This window comes from Staurois parvus, unplaced genomic scaffold (assembly GCF_062004578.1).
Source record: "Staurois parvus isolate SC_StPar_1 unplaced genomic scaffold, SC_StPar_1.0 ptg000704l, whole genome shotgun sequence".
Taxonomy (NCBI): Eukaryota; Metazoa; Chordata; class Amphibia; order Anura; family Ranidae; genus Staurois; species Staurois parvus.
In genome coordinates this window covers 6,535,489-6,553,439 of record NW_028318500.1, presented here as the reverse complement: position 1 = coordinate 6,553,439, position 17,951 = coordinate 6,535,489, and the positions used below count along the sequence as shown (strand labels likewise).

The window sequence follows — 17,951 nt, the reverse complement described above, 5'->3', positions numbered from 1 at the left end:
AAGTACGGTACAAATGGGCCCTGAGTTTATAGAGCACAATGGTGTTTTTGTCCAATCATTTCATTATACATAACATTTTATACACACACACACACTTACATTTTTCCTGCAGGAGCCTCGGAAGTATTGCACCCACGATCCATAGACCCTGGGTGCAATGTAGGCTCCTGCACACACATCCTCCAGCTTTCAGCCAATATCTCTGTATGAGCTTTGTTTGAAAGCCGAGGACATATCAGTGGACTAAGGTTGCTCATCAGCACCCCTGAAGCCCAATAAAGCTAGAAGCCCGTCTGAATGAATGACAAGTACCATCTGCCACTGCAGCAGATTCCTGTAAATGAATAAACAAGCCTGTGTGGGTGGGTGGAGCCCCACACAGACTTTTTAAAAAAGTGACAGCAGGTAGGGGTTCTTCTACCTGCACCCACTATCACAGGGAGGGGGCGATTGGGGGGGGGGGGTAAGGGGCAGAAGCTGGAACAGGTTCTAAAAAAGTTTAACTTGGCCTTTAATATCCCACAGTACCGCAACCTACACCAGGCCCCAGCCTCCCCACCCAGCATTCAGGGTGTGGTTACCTATACTGGCAAATGCTAGATCAAAAAGCAGCACAATTTTCTATCCCAAGTTGTTACAAAGAGGCTACCTCCTGGACAACTACAACCATGTGCAAAATAAAGCATTTGATATGCAGATCATGCTAGCTTACATGGTAGCCAGATGGCACTCCTAAGTAGACCCTGCAGGGCAAACTGGTGCGAATTCTGCCCAATCTAATTTCCCAACAAATCTGACAACTCAAGCACCACCATATAATAACCATCAGAACTCATTCCGTTGGCATATGCAGATTTAATTGAAAGAAAAGCGAAATGTACAAATTAAAGGGAGAGCCCAGACTGTAAGTGGCAAAACAGATTCAGCTTTTTTGCATCTGTACAGCTAGCTAAACCAAAAACTATTCTAAATGTGAGTATATACACAAAAGAAGAAAAAAAACCAAACAAAAAAAAAAAACCTTTATACAAGTCTGTACACAAAAGTTCATTGCATGAAGGCCATTCTCTGTTACCCCTCAGCACGCTGCTAGGTCAAAAAAATATAAAATAAAAAATAAAGTGCCCCTTCCGAAAAGGCTTCCTGGGCAAGAGATGATTCCTCCTTCACCAGACTCTGCGCTGGTATTAAGCAGATAAGGGGAAGCATACTCTACTTCACAGCCCAAATTTAAACAAAAACAGAGTTGAGTAGATGGGTCTCTGGGTACAAGACACCAGCCATTCTCTGCCTGGAAGGGATCAGACGGTCCACCATCACCAGATAATTTAGCTCCACTTCACTGTCTGTACTCCAGTTCATCCACACTGATCACTTTAGCAGGCATAGACGGCAAGGGTTGTTGAAGAACATCAGATCCAAACCATTTAGCAAGTCCCACCGGGGAAGAACTCCTCTGAGGACGTTGATCCATCATATGCACATTGGGCCGGTTTGACAAACCTTGAGAAGCAGCGTGCATGCCAGAGAAGTTGTGTGTGCCAGATCCTGAAATACAAATACATAATAAACCATGTTCTTTTGGGTTCATGCAATGTATTCACATTACTATGGAGACCTGAAAGCCTCAGGTAGTACAAGCTAGTGACATCACAATCAAGAATTCTCCTTGCAGAACGTTTAGCAGTTAGCCACTGACTAGGGTAAGGATTCATAAAGAGAATCTGCAGTTCTCAAGTGCTCGCTTGCTTCCTGCAGGACACGTGATGAGAATTTAATGTACAGGTAAAACTCAAACTTTTGCACGATATTATAATTTTTCATTTATTTCAATAATGAAACTTAAAAGGTGAAACTAATATAGAAGAGAGACTCATTACATGCAAAGCAAGATAGTTCAAGCCGTGATTTGTCATAATTGTGATTATGGCTTACAGCTCATGAAAACCCCAAATCCACAATCTCAGAAAATTAGAATATTGTGAAAAGGTGCAATATTCTAGGCTCAAAGTGTCACACTCTAATCAGTTAATTAAGCCATAACACCTGCAAAAGGGTTCCTGAGCCTTTAAATGGTCTCTCAGTCTGGTTCAGTAGGAATCACAATCATGGGAAAGACTGCTGACCTGACACCATCATTGACACCCTCCATAAGGAGCGAAAGCCTCAAAAGCTAATTGCAAAAGAAGTTGGATGTTCCCAAAGTGCTGTATCAAAGCACATTAATAGAAAAGTTATGTGGAAGGGAAAAGTGTGGAAGAAAAAGGTGCACAAGCAGCAGGGATGACCGCAGCCTGCAGAGGATTGTCAGGAAAAGGCCATTTAAAAGTGTTGGGGACTTTCACAAGGAGTGGACTGAGGCTGGAGTCAGTGCATCAAGAGCCACCACACACAGACGGATCCTGGACATGGGCTTCAAATGTCGTATTCCTCTTGTCAAGCCGCTCCTGAACAATAAACAACTTCAGAAGAGTCTTACCTGGGCTAAAGAAAAACAGACCTGGTCTGTTGCTCAGTGGTCCAAAGTCCTCTTTTCTGATGAGAGCAACGTTTGCATCTCATTTGGAAACCAAGGACCCAGAGTATGGAGGAAGAATGGAGAGGAATACACTGCAAGATGCTTGAAATCCAGTGTGAAGTTTCCACGGTCTGTGTTGATTTGGGGAGCCATGTTATCTGCTGGTGTTAGTCCACTCTGGTTCATTAAGTCCAGGGTCAACGCAGCCATCTACCAGGAGATTTTGAAGCACTTCATGCTTCCTTCAGCAGACGAGCTTTATGGGGATGCTGACTTCCTTTTCCAGCAGGACTTGGCACCTGCCCACACTGCCAAAAGCACCAAAACCTGGTTCAATGACCTTGGGATTACTGTGCTTGATTGGCCAGCAAACTCACCTGACCTGAACCCCATAGAGAATCTATGGGGCATTGCCAAGAGAAAGATGAGACACATGAGACCGAACAATGCAGAAGGCCGCTATTGAAGCATCCTGGTCTTCCATAACACCTCAGCAGTGCCACAGGCTGATAGCTTCCATGCCACGCCGCATTGAGGCAGTAATTGCTGAAAAAGGGGCCCAAACCAAGTACATATGCATGCTTATACTTTTCAGAGGTCAGATATTGTTCTATGTACAATCCTTTTATTGATTGCATGTAATATTCTAATTTTCTGAGATTGTGGATTTGGGGTTTTCATGAGCTGTAAGCCATAATCACCACAATTATGACAAATCACGGCTTGAACTATCTTGCTTTGCATGTAATGAGTCCATCTCATATACAAGTTTCACCTTTTAAGTTGCATTACTGAAATAAATTAACTTTTGTACTATATTCTAATTTTTCGCGTTTCACCTGTATTACTTAACCAATTCCCATCTGGCCCATGTAAATAAAACGGCCGGACAGGAGCAGTGCCGAAGCGGGTTGCCGTTTATAAACAGCACCCGCATTGCCTGCTTGTGCGAGCTCCCAGGGAGCACATGGCACCGCGATCCACTGCCCGCTGTGTCCAAACACTGATCGAGACCTCACACAGTGGCCAGTCAGTGATCACATGATCACTGTACGGGACCTATCAGTGATCACATGAATAGTAGTAAGCAAGATGTCACTTCCCGACATTGCTTATTACTTGTGAAATCTACGATCACAGAAGTCACATTGTACAAGCTGTGAACAATCACAGCTCTCACGGTATTTCTCAATGGCTGCAAGAATGCAGCCAGAGAGGGGAAATGATTGCTTTTACACCCATAAAGGCTTAAAAGCAATCAGTGTAAAAAAAAAATAAAAAATCACCCCCCACAATTAGTAGTGTCACTATGGTGACACTGTACTGCTAGGGTGACCTGTTTTAAAAATTTTTTGAAAAATTATATTGTTTATTTTAATTTTTGGTTATAAACCAATTTGGGCTATTTTTTTTTTTTTTTTTTACTAAAAAAGGATAGCTGAATACATTTTGGCTAAGATTTGTGGAGAAAGATTTGCAAAGTTTTATAAGAAACACATTTCAAAATTTTGGAACTTCACTTGGTGGTATTTATTCACCACTGGGATTTTTATTTTTTCACCACTGGGATTTTTATTTTTTTGCTATATAAATGAAAGTTTTATCCTTCTCAAAAAAAGCCAAGAAATTAATACCAGGTACAATGTTGCATGACCACGCAATTGTCATTCAAAGTGGGATAGCACTGAAAGCTGAAGATTGGCCTGGACAGGAAGGGGGTGAAAGTGTCCGGACTTGAAGTTGATAAAAAAAGTTTTGTTTTTTTTTTAAATTTCACAAAAAAAAAAAAAAATTAAGTTATGGCACTCAGACTGTCCACCTATCACAACAACTTAGCTGCACTGTAAAAATTGTGTGATAAAAGTAAAATGTCAGCTTTTTGCCATGTTAAAGTGGTAGTCTGCGTTTTAACGTTACCTACAGGTAAGCCATATAGGCTTACCCAAACGTGCACCGTTTAAGAGATATTCACATTTGTAGCAACAGGTGACATCACAGCACATGTTCACTGAGCTCTGAATGAAAGGCACACTTAAGCGTGCCATCCATTCAGAGCACTATGCCACAACCTGTAAGGGAAGACCGGTTGAAGATGGAAGCCCCTTCAGCAGTGACAGGGCACTGTTGGAGAGATCTGCTTTAAAAGGCAAGATGGTCTTAATGTGATGGTATGGAGTACATACTGGCTGATTATGACATTACCCTGCAGGGGAACCAGTTTTTAAACAAGATACTTTACTAACACTTTAAACGTTCCACATCTGAATATTCACGGTTTTTCATAAAAAAAAAAATAAAAAAATAAAAAAGTTAATACCTTGCCGCTGCATCATTGCAAGTTGTAGAGGGTTTGCAGGGCGCTGATTGAGAAGTGGATGTCCTGTAGGTGCCAGTGGGTAAAAGGGTTGACCAAGGACAGATGGTGAAAGAGCGTGAAGAGCAGACAAATCAATACCAGGAGGTAGTAGTCCTTAGGAAATTAAAAAAAAAAAAAGTTAATAAAACCAGGAAACAAAAACACGCATCAAGTTTCAGAAGAATGCTTAAAGCTGAATTCTGGCAGTGTGAAAAACCCACACTTGCTGTGGGAATTTTATAGACCATATTGTGTTTAAGAATGATGTTCACATCAGATTTAAGGATAATTTTCAGGTGGCAGTGTTCATGTGCAGTGCCAACTAAGAGTAATGTCAGATGCAGTTAAAACAGGAAAGGCTTTTCTTCTGCACACTGGTCAGTAGCAATAATAAAAATAGTCAGATATTGTCAAGGTAAAGGATAAGATCAGTTTTCGGGGGGGGGGGGGGGACGACACAAAAAAAAAAAAAAAAAAAAAAAAAAAAAAAAAAAAAAAAAAACACCCCGCCATTTGTTTTCTTTTAAGAGCAGAACACCTGATCAGACTGCCTCACTTTGAAACATATTCCTACTTTGTAAGAGTGAAGTCTATACAGGAGGTGTCTTTGACCCTCCTGGCTTTCAGTCATGCCTTTAAAACCAGTGACTGGCACACACTGGTAAGTCAGTCCTTGGCTTTCCAGATCATACTGATCTTGTCCCCACACAATCATCTGACACTCTGTAGTATCAAATGCCTGGGCTATCCCCAGCTTGCCTTCCAAATCAATCCCATAACACAAAGGACTTTTGGGACTGGAAAGATATATCATTACACCCTGATTTACAACAACAGAAGCAGCGGATGCTCTGGCTTTTTTTTTTTTTTTTTTAATTTCTTCAGGTACTTCTATAGCGCCGTCAATTTACGCAGCACTTTACACATATATATTGTACATTCACATCAGTCCCAAACCCTCAAGGGGCATACAATCTAAGGTCCCTAACTCACAGTCATACATACACACACATATTAGGGCCAATTTAGACAGGATCCAATTAACCTACCAGCATGTCTTGGCTTTGTGGTGAGATCCCTGTACCTGGAGACAAACCTGTCCAGTTTGTTGAACCAGTAGGCCCCGAGTCACAGGCCCTTAGTCTCATTTATCTACACCTAGACAAATGGCCTTTACTAGGGAAAAAGAGGCCAAAAAGAATGTATTAAAAGGGATAGCCAAAAGGCCAAAATGTTCCCCTTGAGGGAACTTCAAGTTAAGCAAACCTGATAACAGCCAGGCCTGCCAAATACAGAGGCTTGACAGCCCAAGTCCTGAGGGACAGAGAAACAGGATGGTAGACTGGCCCTTGAGACAGAAAATTTAAACAATCCAGAAAATGCCAAGGGGAATTTGCCAGAAGTCAGAGAACTGGTATGTCAAAGAAAGAATCAAACCATTCTGGGCCATTTTGGTGCCACAAGAATCATTGGAATGTTGTGTGGCAACTCCATGGAGACACACACGAAAGCTTAGGTCAATCACTGGGTCCAGAGATCCCCCATTTAGCTTGATGAACCATAATGCTAACAGCCACACAATTGCTCCTTGTCCCCCATCTGCAACAAAGGTCCTGAAAAATCTCTGCTGTCTGGATCAAGGAGTGTGATCTCTTCACCAATCACAACAGTAAATTTACTTCTGCGTGGTGTCTCAGTCCAAAGATGCTAGAAAGTCGACTTGCATCCATTAATGAGAATCCATGGTAAGTTGTAAAACTGTTCCTGCAGGCACCTCCTGCAGATTCAGGCCAACACATCTGTACTAGTGACAACAGCAGATGTGAGACCCCACTGCTGTACAGAAAGAACCTGCTCAAAACTCCTGACCTAAAAGTGCAGCCAGGAGAAGTACAAAGGGGAACACTTGTGTGCATCAGGGTGAGGGCACAGCAACACATGTTAAGGGCGTTTTCTTAGTCAAGCCTGCCCAGATTGGTAACTGAAGGTTTTTATGCTACAAGGCATGGAAAAACAGATCCATGCATCACTGATTGAGACCCGATAGTGCCACACCAGCATCTGCCAGTTAATGAGCAACAGCTTCACACCATTTAGTATACGTTTTGAATACTTTTAACTAGTTATTATATTGTAAAGCACTGAGCAAACTGTTGGTGCTATATTAATCCTGTATAAAGGGAGACAATACAGCAACGATACAGTTCCATACAAGAGAGTTAGGAGGGCCCTGCTCCTTGGAGCTTACAATCTAAGAGGGAGGGGCTGGTGGTACAAAAGGTAATAAATGTGGGGCATGAACTTATGAGAGGAATCTAAGATTCCATTATTAGCTGAAGGCAGGATAGTCTTCCCTGAAGAGATAGGTTTTCAGAGATCGCCTAAAAGTAGGCGATCGTCTGATAAATTGGGGTAGAGTTCCAGAGGATGGGAGAGGTTCGGGAGAAGTCCTGGAAACGAGCATGGGAGGAGACAAGGGAGATAGAGAAGAGGAGGCTGTGAGAGGAGCAGAGAGGACGTTTGGGTGATATTTGGAGACAAGCCGTTTATAACTCTGCCCCAAATTACATCTCCAATCTTATTACGTTATTGTTAATGTTTTGAATTTTATTCATTGGGAAATGAGAAGCCAATGGAGGGATTGGCAGAGACGGAAGGCAGATACAGAACGGTTAGTAGGGTAGAGGAGTCTAGCAGCAAAATTCATGATACACTGAAGAGGGGATAGCCTGCGATGAGGTACGCCAATAAGCTGCTTAGTGGTTTCCGAGGTTTATGCAGCCCATAGATGGGACGTTTATCGGCCAAATTTTTGTCTGCACGAAAAATCGGCCGATAATCACACCGTTCGTTAGGCCAGCCCGTTGCCCATTTTTCGCGGATCTCTCATTTATTTTTAATCGGTCATGCTGTAAAATACACGAAAAACGGCCGTTTTTCGTGGACATGGGTGGCATCGGCAACAGGGCCAACCGATTTTTCATTTAATCGGCCAAAAATTCAGCCGATAAACGGCCCGTCTATGGCCTGCCTAAGACCGTGCGTATCTTGGAGATGTTGCAGAGGTGAAGTCTACAAAATTTGGACAGTGACTGGATTTGGGGCTGAAAGGACAGATGGGAGTCTAGCATTCCACCTAGTACCCTGGCATGAGGGGAGGAACTGCTTGTTGTATTACTGATCTTGGAGAAGTCAGGGGAGGAGGCACGGGCTGGAGGAAATAGTATGAGCTCAGGTTTAGCAAGAGTTCGTTTGATATATCAGCATGGATGTCACTCCACTTCCTCACTTAGTAGAATGTAATGCGAGGAGGAGACTGAAGTGATGAGGCGAGGAGTAGAGTGATAGATTTGTGTGTCATCGGCATAGAGATGGTACTTAAAGTCATGGGAGGTTATCAAGTGAACAAGGGAGGAGGTGTAGATGAAGAGAAGGGGTCCAAAAGGACAGAACTGTGAGGGACCCCTACAGAAAGAGGGAGTAGTGAGGAGACAGAGTTATAGGCAACGCTTAAGGAGCGCTGCGATAGGTAGGAGGAAAACCAGGAGAGAGCAGAGTCTCGGAGCAAAGAGAGTGGAGTTTTTTTTTTTGAGGGGATGTCAAGAGTATCAAAAGCCGCAGAGAGGTCAAGTATTAAGAGTATGGAGTAGTGGCCATTGGTTTTAGCAGTTCGTAAATCATTAGTAATTTTTAGTAGGGCATTTTCAGTTCATGGACTGCTGTCATCTATGATCAACTTAAGTACACAAATATGCCAAAGTATATAAACTTCTAAAATCAAATTTAAAAAAAGGAACTCTATTTCACCAGATTAAAAATAATCACGGTTCACCTCTCCTAAAGGTTGCTAATACTATTTAATTATGCCTTGGACTGCAACTCAAAATTGCCACTATCACCAAACTTGGATTATGTGACAAAAAGAATTATAAAAACCATTTTTACTGTCTAGCCAGTCTTACATGGACAGCTCTTTGTTTGATATGCACAGAGGATCATTCTAGGTTATAGTTTGGATTTCCAATTCATTAAAACCCTTAGGCTAGGTTCACGTTCATGTGGTGTGGCACATCGCATGTAATTTGCACAGGAACGGCACCGCATTCCTGTGCAAATCACATGCGAATTGTGTGCGGTGTGATTTGAGCCACACACTATGCATGGCTCAAATCGCACAAAAAAAAAAAAAAAAAAAAAAAAAAAAAAAAAAAAAAAAAAAAAAAAAAAAAAAAGGTGCAGGACCCTTTTTTGGGCCCGCATTAGAAATGGATCGCATGGGTATTCACACCTATGCGATCCGATTCCACACCGATTTTGGGACTGTTAACATGCACACTTGCAGCGGTTCGCATGAATGGGGTGCGATTCTGATGCAGTGCGGAATTCGCACAGAAAACGCTGCGAATTCCAGACCGCATCAGTGTGAACCCAGGCCCAAGGGTTTTAGTGTGTTTACAGTGAAAATCCATAAGGTCTCCCATTGGTACAACTTTTGGAACCTCTCAGCAAAGGACCAGCTTAAGGGTATAGTTTCTACTACCCAAACTCTGAAGCCTTCCAATTACATCTAATGGGATTGCTAGGATTTGTAGTCCATTTTGGCATGTTTGGGCTCCATGCACACTAGCGTTTTTTTTTTTAAGCTCCTAGAAGCTGAACAGCGTTAGCCTATGTGTCCATGCACACTACTTTAGGCTATTAGCATTTTGTGAGCTTTGAAGTCTAGGAGCAGAAGAAAAATGGTTTTTGTATTTTTTTGGAGCATTTATCCAGCAGAAAAAAAACGCTAACAGCTTTTTCGCCCTTTTTACATAAACTGTAAAAAAAAAAAAAACCCCACACGCTTGTGTGCATGCAGCCTTTATATAGTCAAAAGTAGATCAATATTAAGTGCACTTATACAGTATTTATGTAGCACCAAAATGTTTGCGCAGCGCTGTACATTAGAGTGGGAGACAGTACATGAGACAATACACGAAGGCCCTGCTCCTTGGAGCTTACAATCTAGGAGGGAGGGGATAGTGGTACAGGAGGAAATAGCTGTGGGGGATGGAGTGGTAGGAGGAGATCAGTAGTTAGGCGAGGGCGGGGTAGGCTTCCATAAAGAGATGGGTTTTCAGGTTGCGCCTAAAGGTGAGGAGGGTAGGTGATAGTCTGATAGATTGGGGTAGCCCTGGAGAGGTCCTGGAGTCAGGCATGGGAGGAGGAGACCAGGGAGCTAGAGAGTAGGAGGTCTTAAGTTAATTGTAGACGGTAGCAGTCTATGAACCATTTAGAAAGTATACAGGATAGACACTGAAATCTTGCATCTGTATCTCACAGCCTAAGCCACATGTGTTTTTTGTCCTGTACTTACCCATGCCGGGTACAAGTTGCTGGAAAGTTTTTTTGGTTTTTTTTTTTTTAATAAAATCATACACAACCTTTTAACTGGATCCATTTTGTTTTCTGTCTCCTTTATCCAGATGCCAACAGCTGAGGATGTCTAAATGCCAATTTTATACACCTGAAAATGTCTACTGCAATCAGAGCTTAAACAATGCTCCATCCAAGTCTGAGTCAATTCCACTTTCTTCTCTGCTGCCTGACTTGTACTTTGCCTGATGTAGGCAAGGCTGCTGATAGAAAATCGCGGCGCCCCGTACACGCTACCTGACAGGGCCCCTCCAAGAAAATCAGTGATATTTCACTAAAAATACATGAATCATTAGCAGACAGACATGTGATAAACTTACATAATTCCTGCTACATCTAAAAGATACATCTCTACAGAGTTAATAAAGCTCTTTGTGGATGAGGTCTGGGGTTCATTCACATGGGTGCTGTGGCTTTTACAGTGGGAATCAGTGGTTTATGCGCCTGGGGCCAACTGGAACTGTACGAACACCGCAGGTCCTAATTTGACAGGCGTGTGGATGCAGGTGTACGGCCCTGAACACAGTGTGCATTTGTGGCCACTTGCCCACACTTGCACACTTGTCAAATTAGGACCTGTGGCTCTGTTCATACAGCCGCTGCATCTTCTCACTGACTGGCTGTGTGAAGGAGGGGTTCAGACTGCAGCTGCCCAAGTACCTAATTAGATTTTGTCTATTTTTGTTAACACTATCAGGAAGGAGGGATGGGCTCTGGTGAAAAAGCATTATGACGGACTTTAAAAAAAAAAAAAAAAAAAAAAAGGCTTAGGCTGTGGCCAATTGAATGGCTAAGCTGCAATGAGGTCACTCCCATGCATGCGTGTTGGGAGTCATGGTCGCAGCACAGTTCTCTCTATGGATGGCATGCACATGCATCATTAGCATCACCAGCTGCTACACATGTATAGGTTTCTTAAACGTGCACGTTTAGGAAATATTAACTGTACCTACAGGCAAGCCCTACTATAGGTATAATAAAAAGACAGCAGAGTTTACTACTGCTTCAACTAGATCAGTTAGTAAATGGTTAAGGGGGAGAGGAGTGGGAAGCCCAGCATCATAAAAGCACACTAAGCTGCACTGGGACAAGATAAAAAGGCATATGTGGAATGGTATAACAGTAAATTCGTCATCCCATGGGAACGCAGCTGATGGGCTGTCACTGTCAGGGAGACTGAGCACTGGGGGAGAAAGCGGATAAGAAAAAATACAGGCCGGGCAGTTGGAGCACTGGTACGAGAGAGACAGGAAAGATGAGATTGTATGAGAAGTGCAGAAAGGAAGGACTGAGGCACAATCAATGAGACTGAGAAGGTGATCGGAGCATTACCGCAACACTAGGAGGAAGGAGTGGAGGAAGGAGTGAGCAGGATAAGAAACTGGAAGTGGGTGAGTCATGGATGAGAAAGTAAGGGGTAACAGTCTGAGCACAGCTAACAGAGCGTGTGTGCGTCTCCCTCCCTCCAGCCGGCGGGCAAACAGTGCATTGTTTTGTAATTCTACCCTTACCAATCCCCCTGCTCTCCGGGCCCCACTGTGTGCCCAGGCCCCCTACAGAAGGCCCAGTGGTACCCCCTATCGGCAGCCGTGGATGTAAGGCATGATGCCGTTTGACTGAGCCTGTGAATCTCCAAAGCAGCAACATTCAATGTTGAAGGGACAGTTAAAAGGCCATGAGCTCTAGAATGTTTATTGGCAGTTTAGGGTCCTGTGAAGACACTGTTCCTAGAAAGAACAACATTCCCAGGGCTCCCACCCAGCCCAACAAACTGTTCCACTAACTTGGGAGATTCTCACAATCAATGCAAAACTACTTCCGATTGCAAAGTTTGGCTAGAAATCCACCAAATAAGGTGGTTGGAGTTGAAAGGGAAAAAAAAAAAAAAAAAAAAAAAAAAAAGTATGAAATCGTCAAGTCCATTTGTTTCATGCAGACATTAAGCAAAGTAGCAGAGGTCTGGAGAGAAATTGGGCACACAGCAAGTGCTATCCAGTGTACAGAAGTGAGCCTTGAGTGAAAACCAGAACCACCACCAGAGCAGCAGTGGATAAGCCAAATGGCAGACCCACAAACTAAAAAAAGGATCATTACTGACCACAAAACATGCCTAGGAGGTTACTTTTCTGAACAACCAGCTACACAGCCTAGCGCTTGAACCACAGGATCCAGTCAAATCTGACTAGACAAAAGGCTTACCCTGGACATCTGTTTAAAGGGAGTTTCTAAGACTGTCCACACAATAGAAAGTAAAGAGTTTGATGCTTAACAGAAGGATCCAACAATGGAACCAGAGTCCCGGAACATAAATCTGGTCCATACCATGAAAGTCTCAGGATTTCCACAAAAGCAATCACAGGTTGAAGGGCAGGGCCAATAAATGAAGCCCTGAAGACCTATTCAAATCTCTAGGTCTACAGAGTCTATAAAGGCCAAAAACCATCAAGGGCTTAGAATCCGCCAATAGCAGGCGCGACCCCCCCCCCCCCAAAAAAACAAAACAAAAAAAAAACAAAAAAAAAAAAAAAAAAACACAACCACAAACACCCACACACCTTCTGCCAAACATTTCTTCCATGGGTATTATTGAGAAAAAAAGCTTTGGGAGATCTGACACTCATGTGGTGAGCCCAGTTCGCACATTAAACTTCAGCTGCAGAGTGCATAGGCAAAGTTTTGGGTGGTTTTGCAACCTTTTTAGAACCTATACTCTTAATCTCGAGACTTCATCAGTCTTCTCTAAAGTTACAACAGGAATGCACCTTACTAACAAGGACAGAAATGGTATCTTTGAGCCTGTCATGTTGTGATGATTCCAAGAGTGGCAAGTTTCTCCATTTCCGATTCCAGAAAAGGAAACATCATCCCTGCTTAAAAGACAGGAGTGATACAGAGCACCAGACGATCACAGGGAGTCATAATATCAGGGATGGGTCCTTCAAACAAGCAGAAATTTTGCCCCAGACCCACTGGCATAATTAGTGAGCAGAGGGAGGATGGAGTGAAGGGATATTGGTACTGTTTTTCTCCCCCCCCCTTCCCTCACATATAGCACACAACACACATGGCAGAGGGGATACAGTGGGAGTCCAAACAAGTCCGCCCCAAGTGCTGAACACAAAAGCTTAACACCTTTAGCAGAACCTTCTCTACACAGTCAGTTATCCCAGCAACCGTGCAGTGGATTTGAGCATGCACACAAATACCACCAGTCAGTATAGAAACACAGAAGAGTGACATCAAAAAAAGACCAAGTGGTCCACAGAGTCTGCCCTTTTGTCCAAGTATAGAGCTAGGTTTGTGCCAAGCATGTTTGAAACCACTTCCTGTTGACGGACTATCTTTGCTGGAAGTCTATTTCAAGCATTAAGTACTCTTTCAGTAAAATGTTTTCTAAGATTAGTTTTGAACTTTCCTCCTGTTTGAAGTCATGACCCTCATTTTGTAGATCATTTGACAAGTGTTTCAATCATGTTTTCCCTTTCCCTTATTTCCTGCAGACTCTACATCTTAAGTTCTTGAAGTCTCTCCTGATGCTTTTTCCCTTTAGCCCTTTTACCGATTTTGTTGCCCATTTCTGGACTCATTATCTTGTCAAAATCTTAGCGAGGTCTCTAGAACCGGACACAATTCTAAATGAGATCCAACTAAAGGTCTACATAGAAGAATCAGGACCTCCTTCCTGCTGGTTATCCCTACATTGATGCATCCCAGGGTGGTCATGCAGTGGAAAAAAACAGAATTCCATTTGCTCACTGCCCAATTGAACCCCATTTACAACCACACACTGGTATTTATCCTTTAGCCAATTGCATATCCACTGAACCACCCTAGGGTTAAGTCCTAGTTTGATATAGTTTCACATAATCTGGTAAAGTTGTACAAACATCTAAAGTCAAGACAGGCTATGTGAACAGCACCACCCTGGTCCAAAACAGTGATAGTCAACTTTAGAATATTTTGACGTGATCTGCCCTCAGTAAAGCCATGCTGTTTTGTGGCCAGCAAATTGTGGGTTTTATTTTAAGAACAGGAAAGCAGCAAGAGCTGTCCTCAAGGGGAGAAAAAAAATAAAATAAATAAAAAACCCCTACACAAACTACTAACCTGCCTGTAAGAGGGAGAGATGTTGTGGTGGAACTCCCTGCGCCAGCATTTTTTGCACCAACCCTGGATGCAACTGATGGGATGGTCGAACAACCGGCACAACAGGTACTTGGAGAGGTCGCAGGAAGGAAGCTCCAGGCACTGGTGATGCCAAAGTAGGAGTTTGCCTCCCTGAGGATTTGGGTCGATAGTCCTGGTCTTTGGTGTAGCGATTCTGGTGGGGTAATGGTGGGGTGCATCCAGAACGTTGAGATGTTGGAAATCTTTGTCCCAGCACTGGGGGAGAAGTGCCTCGGACATGGTCAGATACTGGACTAGTTAATTCTCCATCTGTAAAAATAAACCAAGACACCTGAGTCCTAACAGCTAACAGACAGAAAATGCTTAAATCTGGGCTAAACAAATACTGTAATTACAAGAGGCCTATATATTCTTATTGGAAATCTGTCAACCATTTCCTCTACAGCAGCACTGTATCGAGTAGCATAAAACAGCACCAGCACGTTGCTTATAAGACTGGTCACTGCTGCACTCTCCTTGTGCTGTGCGACTGGTCATGTATCCACTGCCCTGTAGCTTCCACCAGGAGCCCTGTAGTGGGTGGACCTACTGGGTCCTCACCACAGTTCTGCTACAGGCTATGTGCAGTACAGCAATAAGGTCACTGTACTGCTACAAGGCAACTTCTGACTGACTTTTGCAGAGTAGATTTAGATTCTTTGTGACTGATTTAATTACCTTCTTGTCCTCTTCGCCCCTCTTCTTTCCCCTGGATGTTCTGTTTTACCAAAGGGTCATCTTTGCTCTTCTCTTTGCTTTCGTACATTTTGCGGATCACTGAGGTAGGTGTAAAGGATGGAGACAGCTACAAAAGAAAGGCAAAAAACCAAAACAAAAAACAAACTTTAAGTCTAGACTGTGCTAGTGCAGTTAAAATATAGAATATATACACAGTATGGAGCTACATTTTTAGGCAGGTGTGGAATAAAATGCTGTAAATCAAGAATCAGAAACATTTCAGAAACAGTAGTGTTAGTAGTTCACTTAAAAATGAAAAGTGAATGAACGAGCAAAAAAAAAAAAAAAAAAAAAAAAAAAAAACGAAAAAAAACACACACCACAGCAAAGATTTTGGTACACAGTGTTTTTAAAAGAACTCAACAGTTAGGTTGTTCCAAACATCTTGCAGAACTAACCATAGATCTGTGGATGCAGGCTGCCTCAAAACCTCTCATCTTATGTAATTCCAGACAGACTCCATGATAAGATTGGGTTCTGTGGGGGCTAAACCATCACTTCTCATTTTTCTTAACATTGAATATATTGGCTGCATGTTTGGGGATGTTTTTCCTGCTACAGAATAAAATCTGGCCAATCACACACCTCCCTGATAGTACAGCATAAGTATCTGCTTGTATTGCTTAACATTGGAGAACACCATTGATCCTGACAATCCCCAACTCAGAAATTCAGCCCCAAGCTTGCAAGGAATCTCCACAATGCTTCACTGTGCGCTGCAGACACTCATTTTACCACTCTCCATCCAGTCGGTGAACAAACTACCTCTAGCTACAGCCAAATATTTAAAATTTTGACTTATCAGTCCAGAGCACCTACTGCCATTTTTTTGCACCCCACGTCCTGTGTTTTTATGCATAGTTGGGTCGCTTAGCCCTGTTTGCATCTACAATGCATAAAAACATAGCAGCAGGTGCTCTGGAATGAGGAGTCAAATTTGAAATATTTGGCTGTAGTAGAAGACAGTTTGAATAGTTACCTTGGAGGTCATTCCACAGCATCTCTGAAGTTAAGGTATGGCCTCTCTGAAAAGGCACATTTTCTTTTTTCTGAAGCCAGTCTGAGTTTTACTTTAATGCTTAGGGTTATTGTCCCGCTATCCAACTTCTACAAAGCTTCAGCTGGCAAAACAGTCACCCAAACATTGTTTATGACATTTTGGTAAATCTTGGAATCGGATGCTCGCAAGTGGTCCAGGCCATCAGGCAGTGAAGCAAGCCCAAATTATGATGTTCCCCTTCACCAGACTTCACCACTGGGATATGGTTTTGTTGTGATGCTATGCCCTTTTTGCACCATAGTGCAGAGTATGCTTCCAAAACAACTCAAAATGGTTTCACAGTTCACAAAACATTTTCGTAGGATCGTTACAATTTACCAAAGGTGCCCTTGGCAGGCAGGCTTCCCATGGCAGAACATCATGGAGAAAGGGCTGGACGGACACACACACACACCTGTTATTCATGGGTTCTTTACCTCATGGAGGACTATGCATTGTTCCTTGGGCATCATCTTGGCTGGTTACTGTAAACAGTACTAAAAAGGTCTCCATTTTTAGCCAATGTGTGTTGACCGATGGATGCCTAAACACAGATTGATTTGTATCCCTTTCCAGTCTTATGGAAATCAACTACTACGTCTTCATTGAGCTCTTTTGCAAGGGACATGGTTCACATCAGCTGATGCTTCTCATGAATAGCAATATTAAAAGTTTAAAGTGTCTTTATCAATGTAGCTGTAAACCACACATCCAAAACTCATTTTATTAATTGGCTTGCAGGTATGCGAGCAGACTGAATTTGCCTTAATTGAATTACTGTATGGGTTCACTTTTATCCTCTACTAAACCCACTCATCAAACATTCACAGTGCTAGAGATAAATTAGAATGAATGGTTTGTGTTATCAGCTCAAGTACATTGCATTTGATTATTGTAACTAAAGTCAGCCATAGACTGTTTGAATCTTGGCCGGTCCCTGCTGAAATTCGATGTATGTATGTATGTATGTATGTATGTATAGGCTTCGTGTACCCAAAGTTTATTAACTTGGGTACAACCAGCCTGTCAGATTTTACTTGCAATTATTGCTAGCAGCTATTATAGTTGCTGGCAGTAATCACTGTTCTCCTGGAGGGGACAGCTCCCCCCACCAGGAGGAGAACACAACGGTTCTGGGAAAAGGGCATATTCTCCCAGATTATGCTGCTGACTGCCTAGAGTGACAGACTCTTCCATGCATATTCCCAGCATGGAAAATTGGCAAACATGAAGTTATGCCTAGGAGATCAGGTCAACTTATTCCTGAGTAGCTCAGCTTCTTATCCCTTCCTTCCTGCAAGTTCCAGGTAGAGTATCTACCATGAACTTACATATGTCCCAAGTACCACTTTCTCCTGGGCCAATTCCGTGTGATAAGAATCTTATCCTATAGGCAAGGGAGAATCTGGAGGGGCTGAAAGTTTGGATATATATTTGGACTTTATAATTTATCATTTATTCATGGTGTTTAAGTTGGCTTATTTTGTAACAGTACTACTTTTGTATTCGAGTCATCTTATTCCATTTTATGGTTTATTGATTTTTTTAATGTAGCAGCAGTGAACATAAATTTGAGGTATAGCAGATATTTAATATCCTCCTAAGCTTGGGGTATTCTGGGTGTTTTCTTGTCCGGTCTTTTGGTAAAGGGTAAGCATTTTAAAGCCGAACTAAACCCTCCCTTCCTTTTCAGTCAAGGAAGCTGCCATCTTAGCCTC

The 17,951-nt window shown here is 42.6% G+C and overlaps 1 protein-coding gene across 5 annotated transcripts in view; it reads right to left on the bottom strand.

Annotated features, from left to right (window-relative positions):
* Positions 1 to 835: 835 nt before the first annotated feature.
* Positions 836 to 17,951, bottom strand: part of EIF4ENIF1 (eukaryotic translation initiation factor 4E nuclear import factor 1) — a 60,100-nt gene continuing 42,984 nt past the window's right edge. For all 5 annotated transcript variants that reach the window (XM_089653270.1, XM_089653268.1, XM_089653272.1 and 2 more), the window contains 4 exons: positions 15,135 to 15,261; positions 14,397 to 14,726; positions 4,836 to 4,988; positions 836 to 1,548 (listed from right to left, as the gene is read on the bottom strand). In XM_089653270.1, the coding sequence (XP_089509396.1) occupies positions 1,340 to 1,548; positions 4,836 to 4,988; positions 14,397 to 14,726; positions 15,135 to 15,261 (819 nt within the window). In that variant the 3' untranslated portion in view covers positions 836 to 1,339. The remainder of the gene's footprint in view (positions 1,549 to 4,835; positions 4,989 to 14,396; positions 14,727 to 15,134; positions 15,262 to 17,951) is intronic.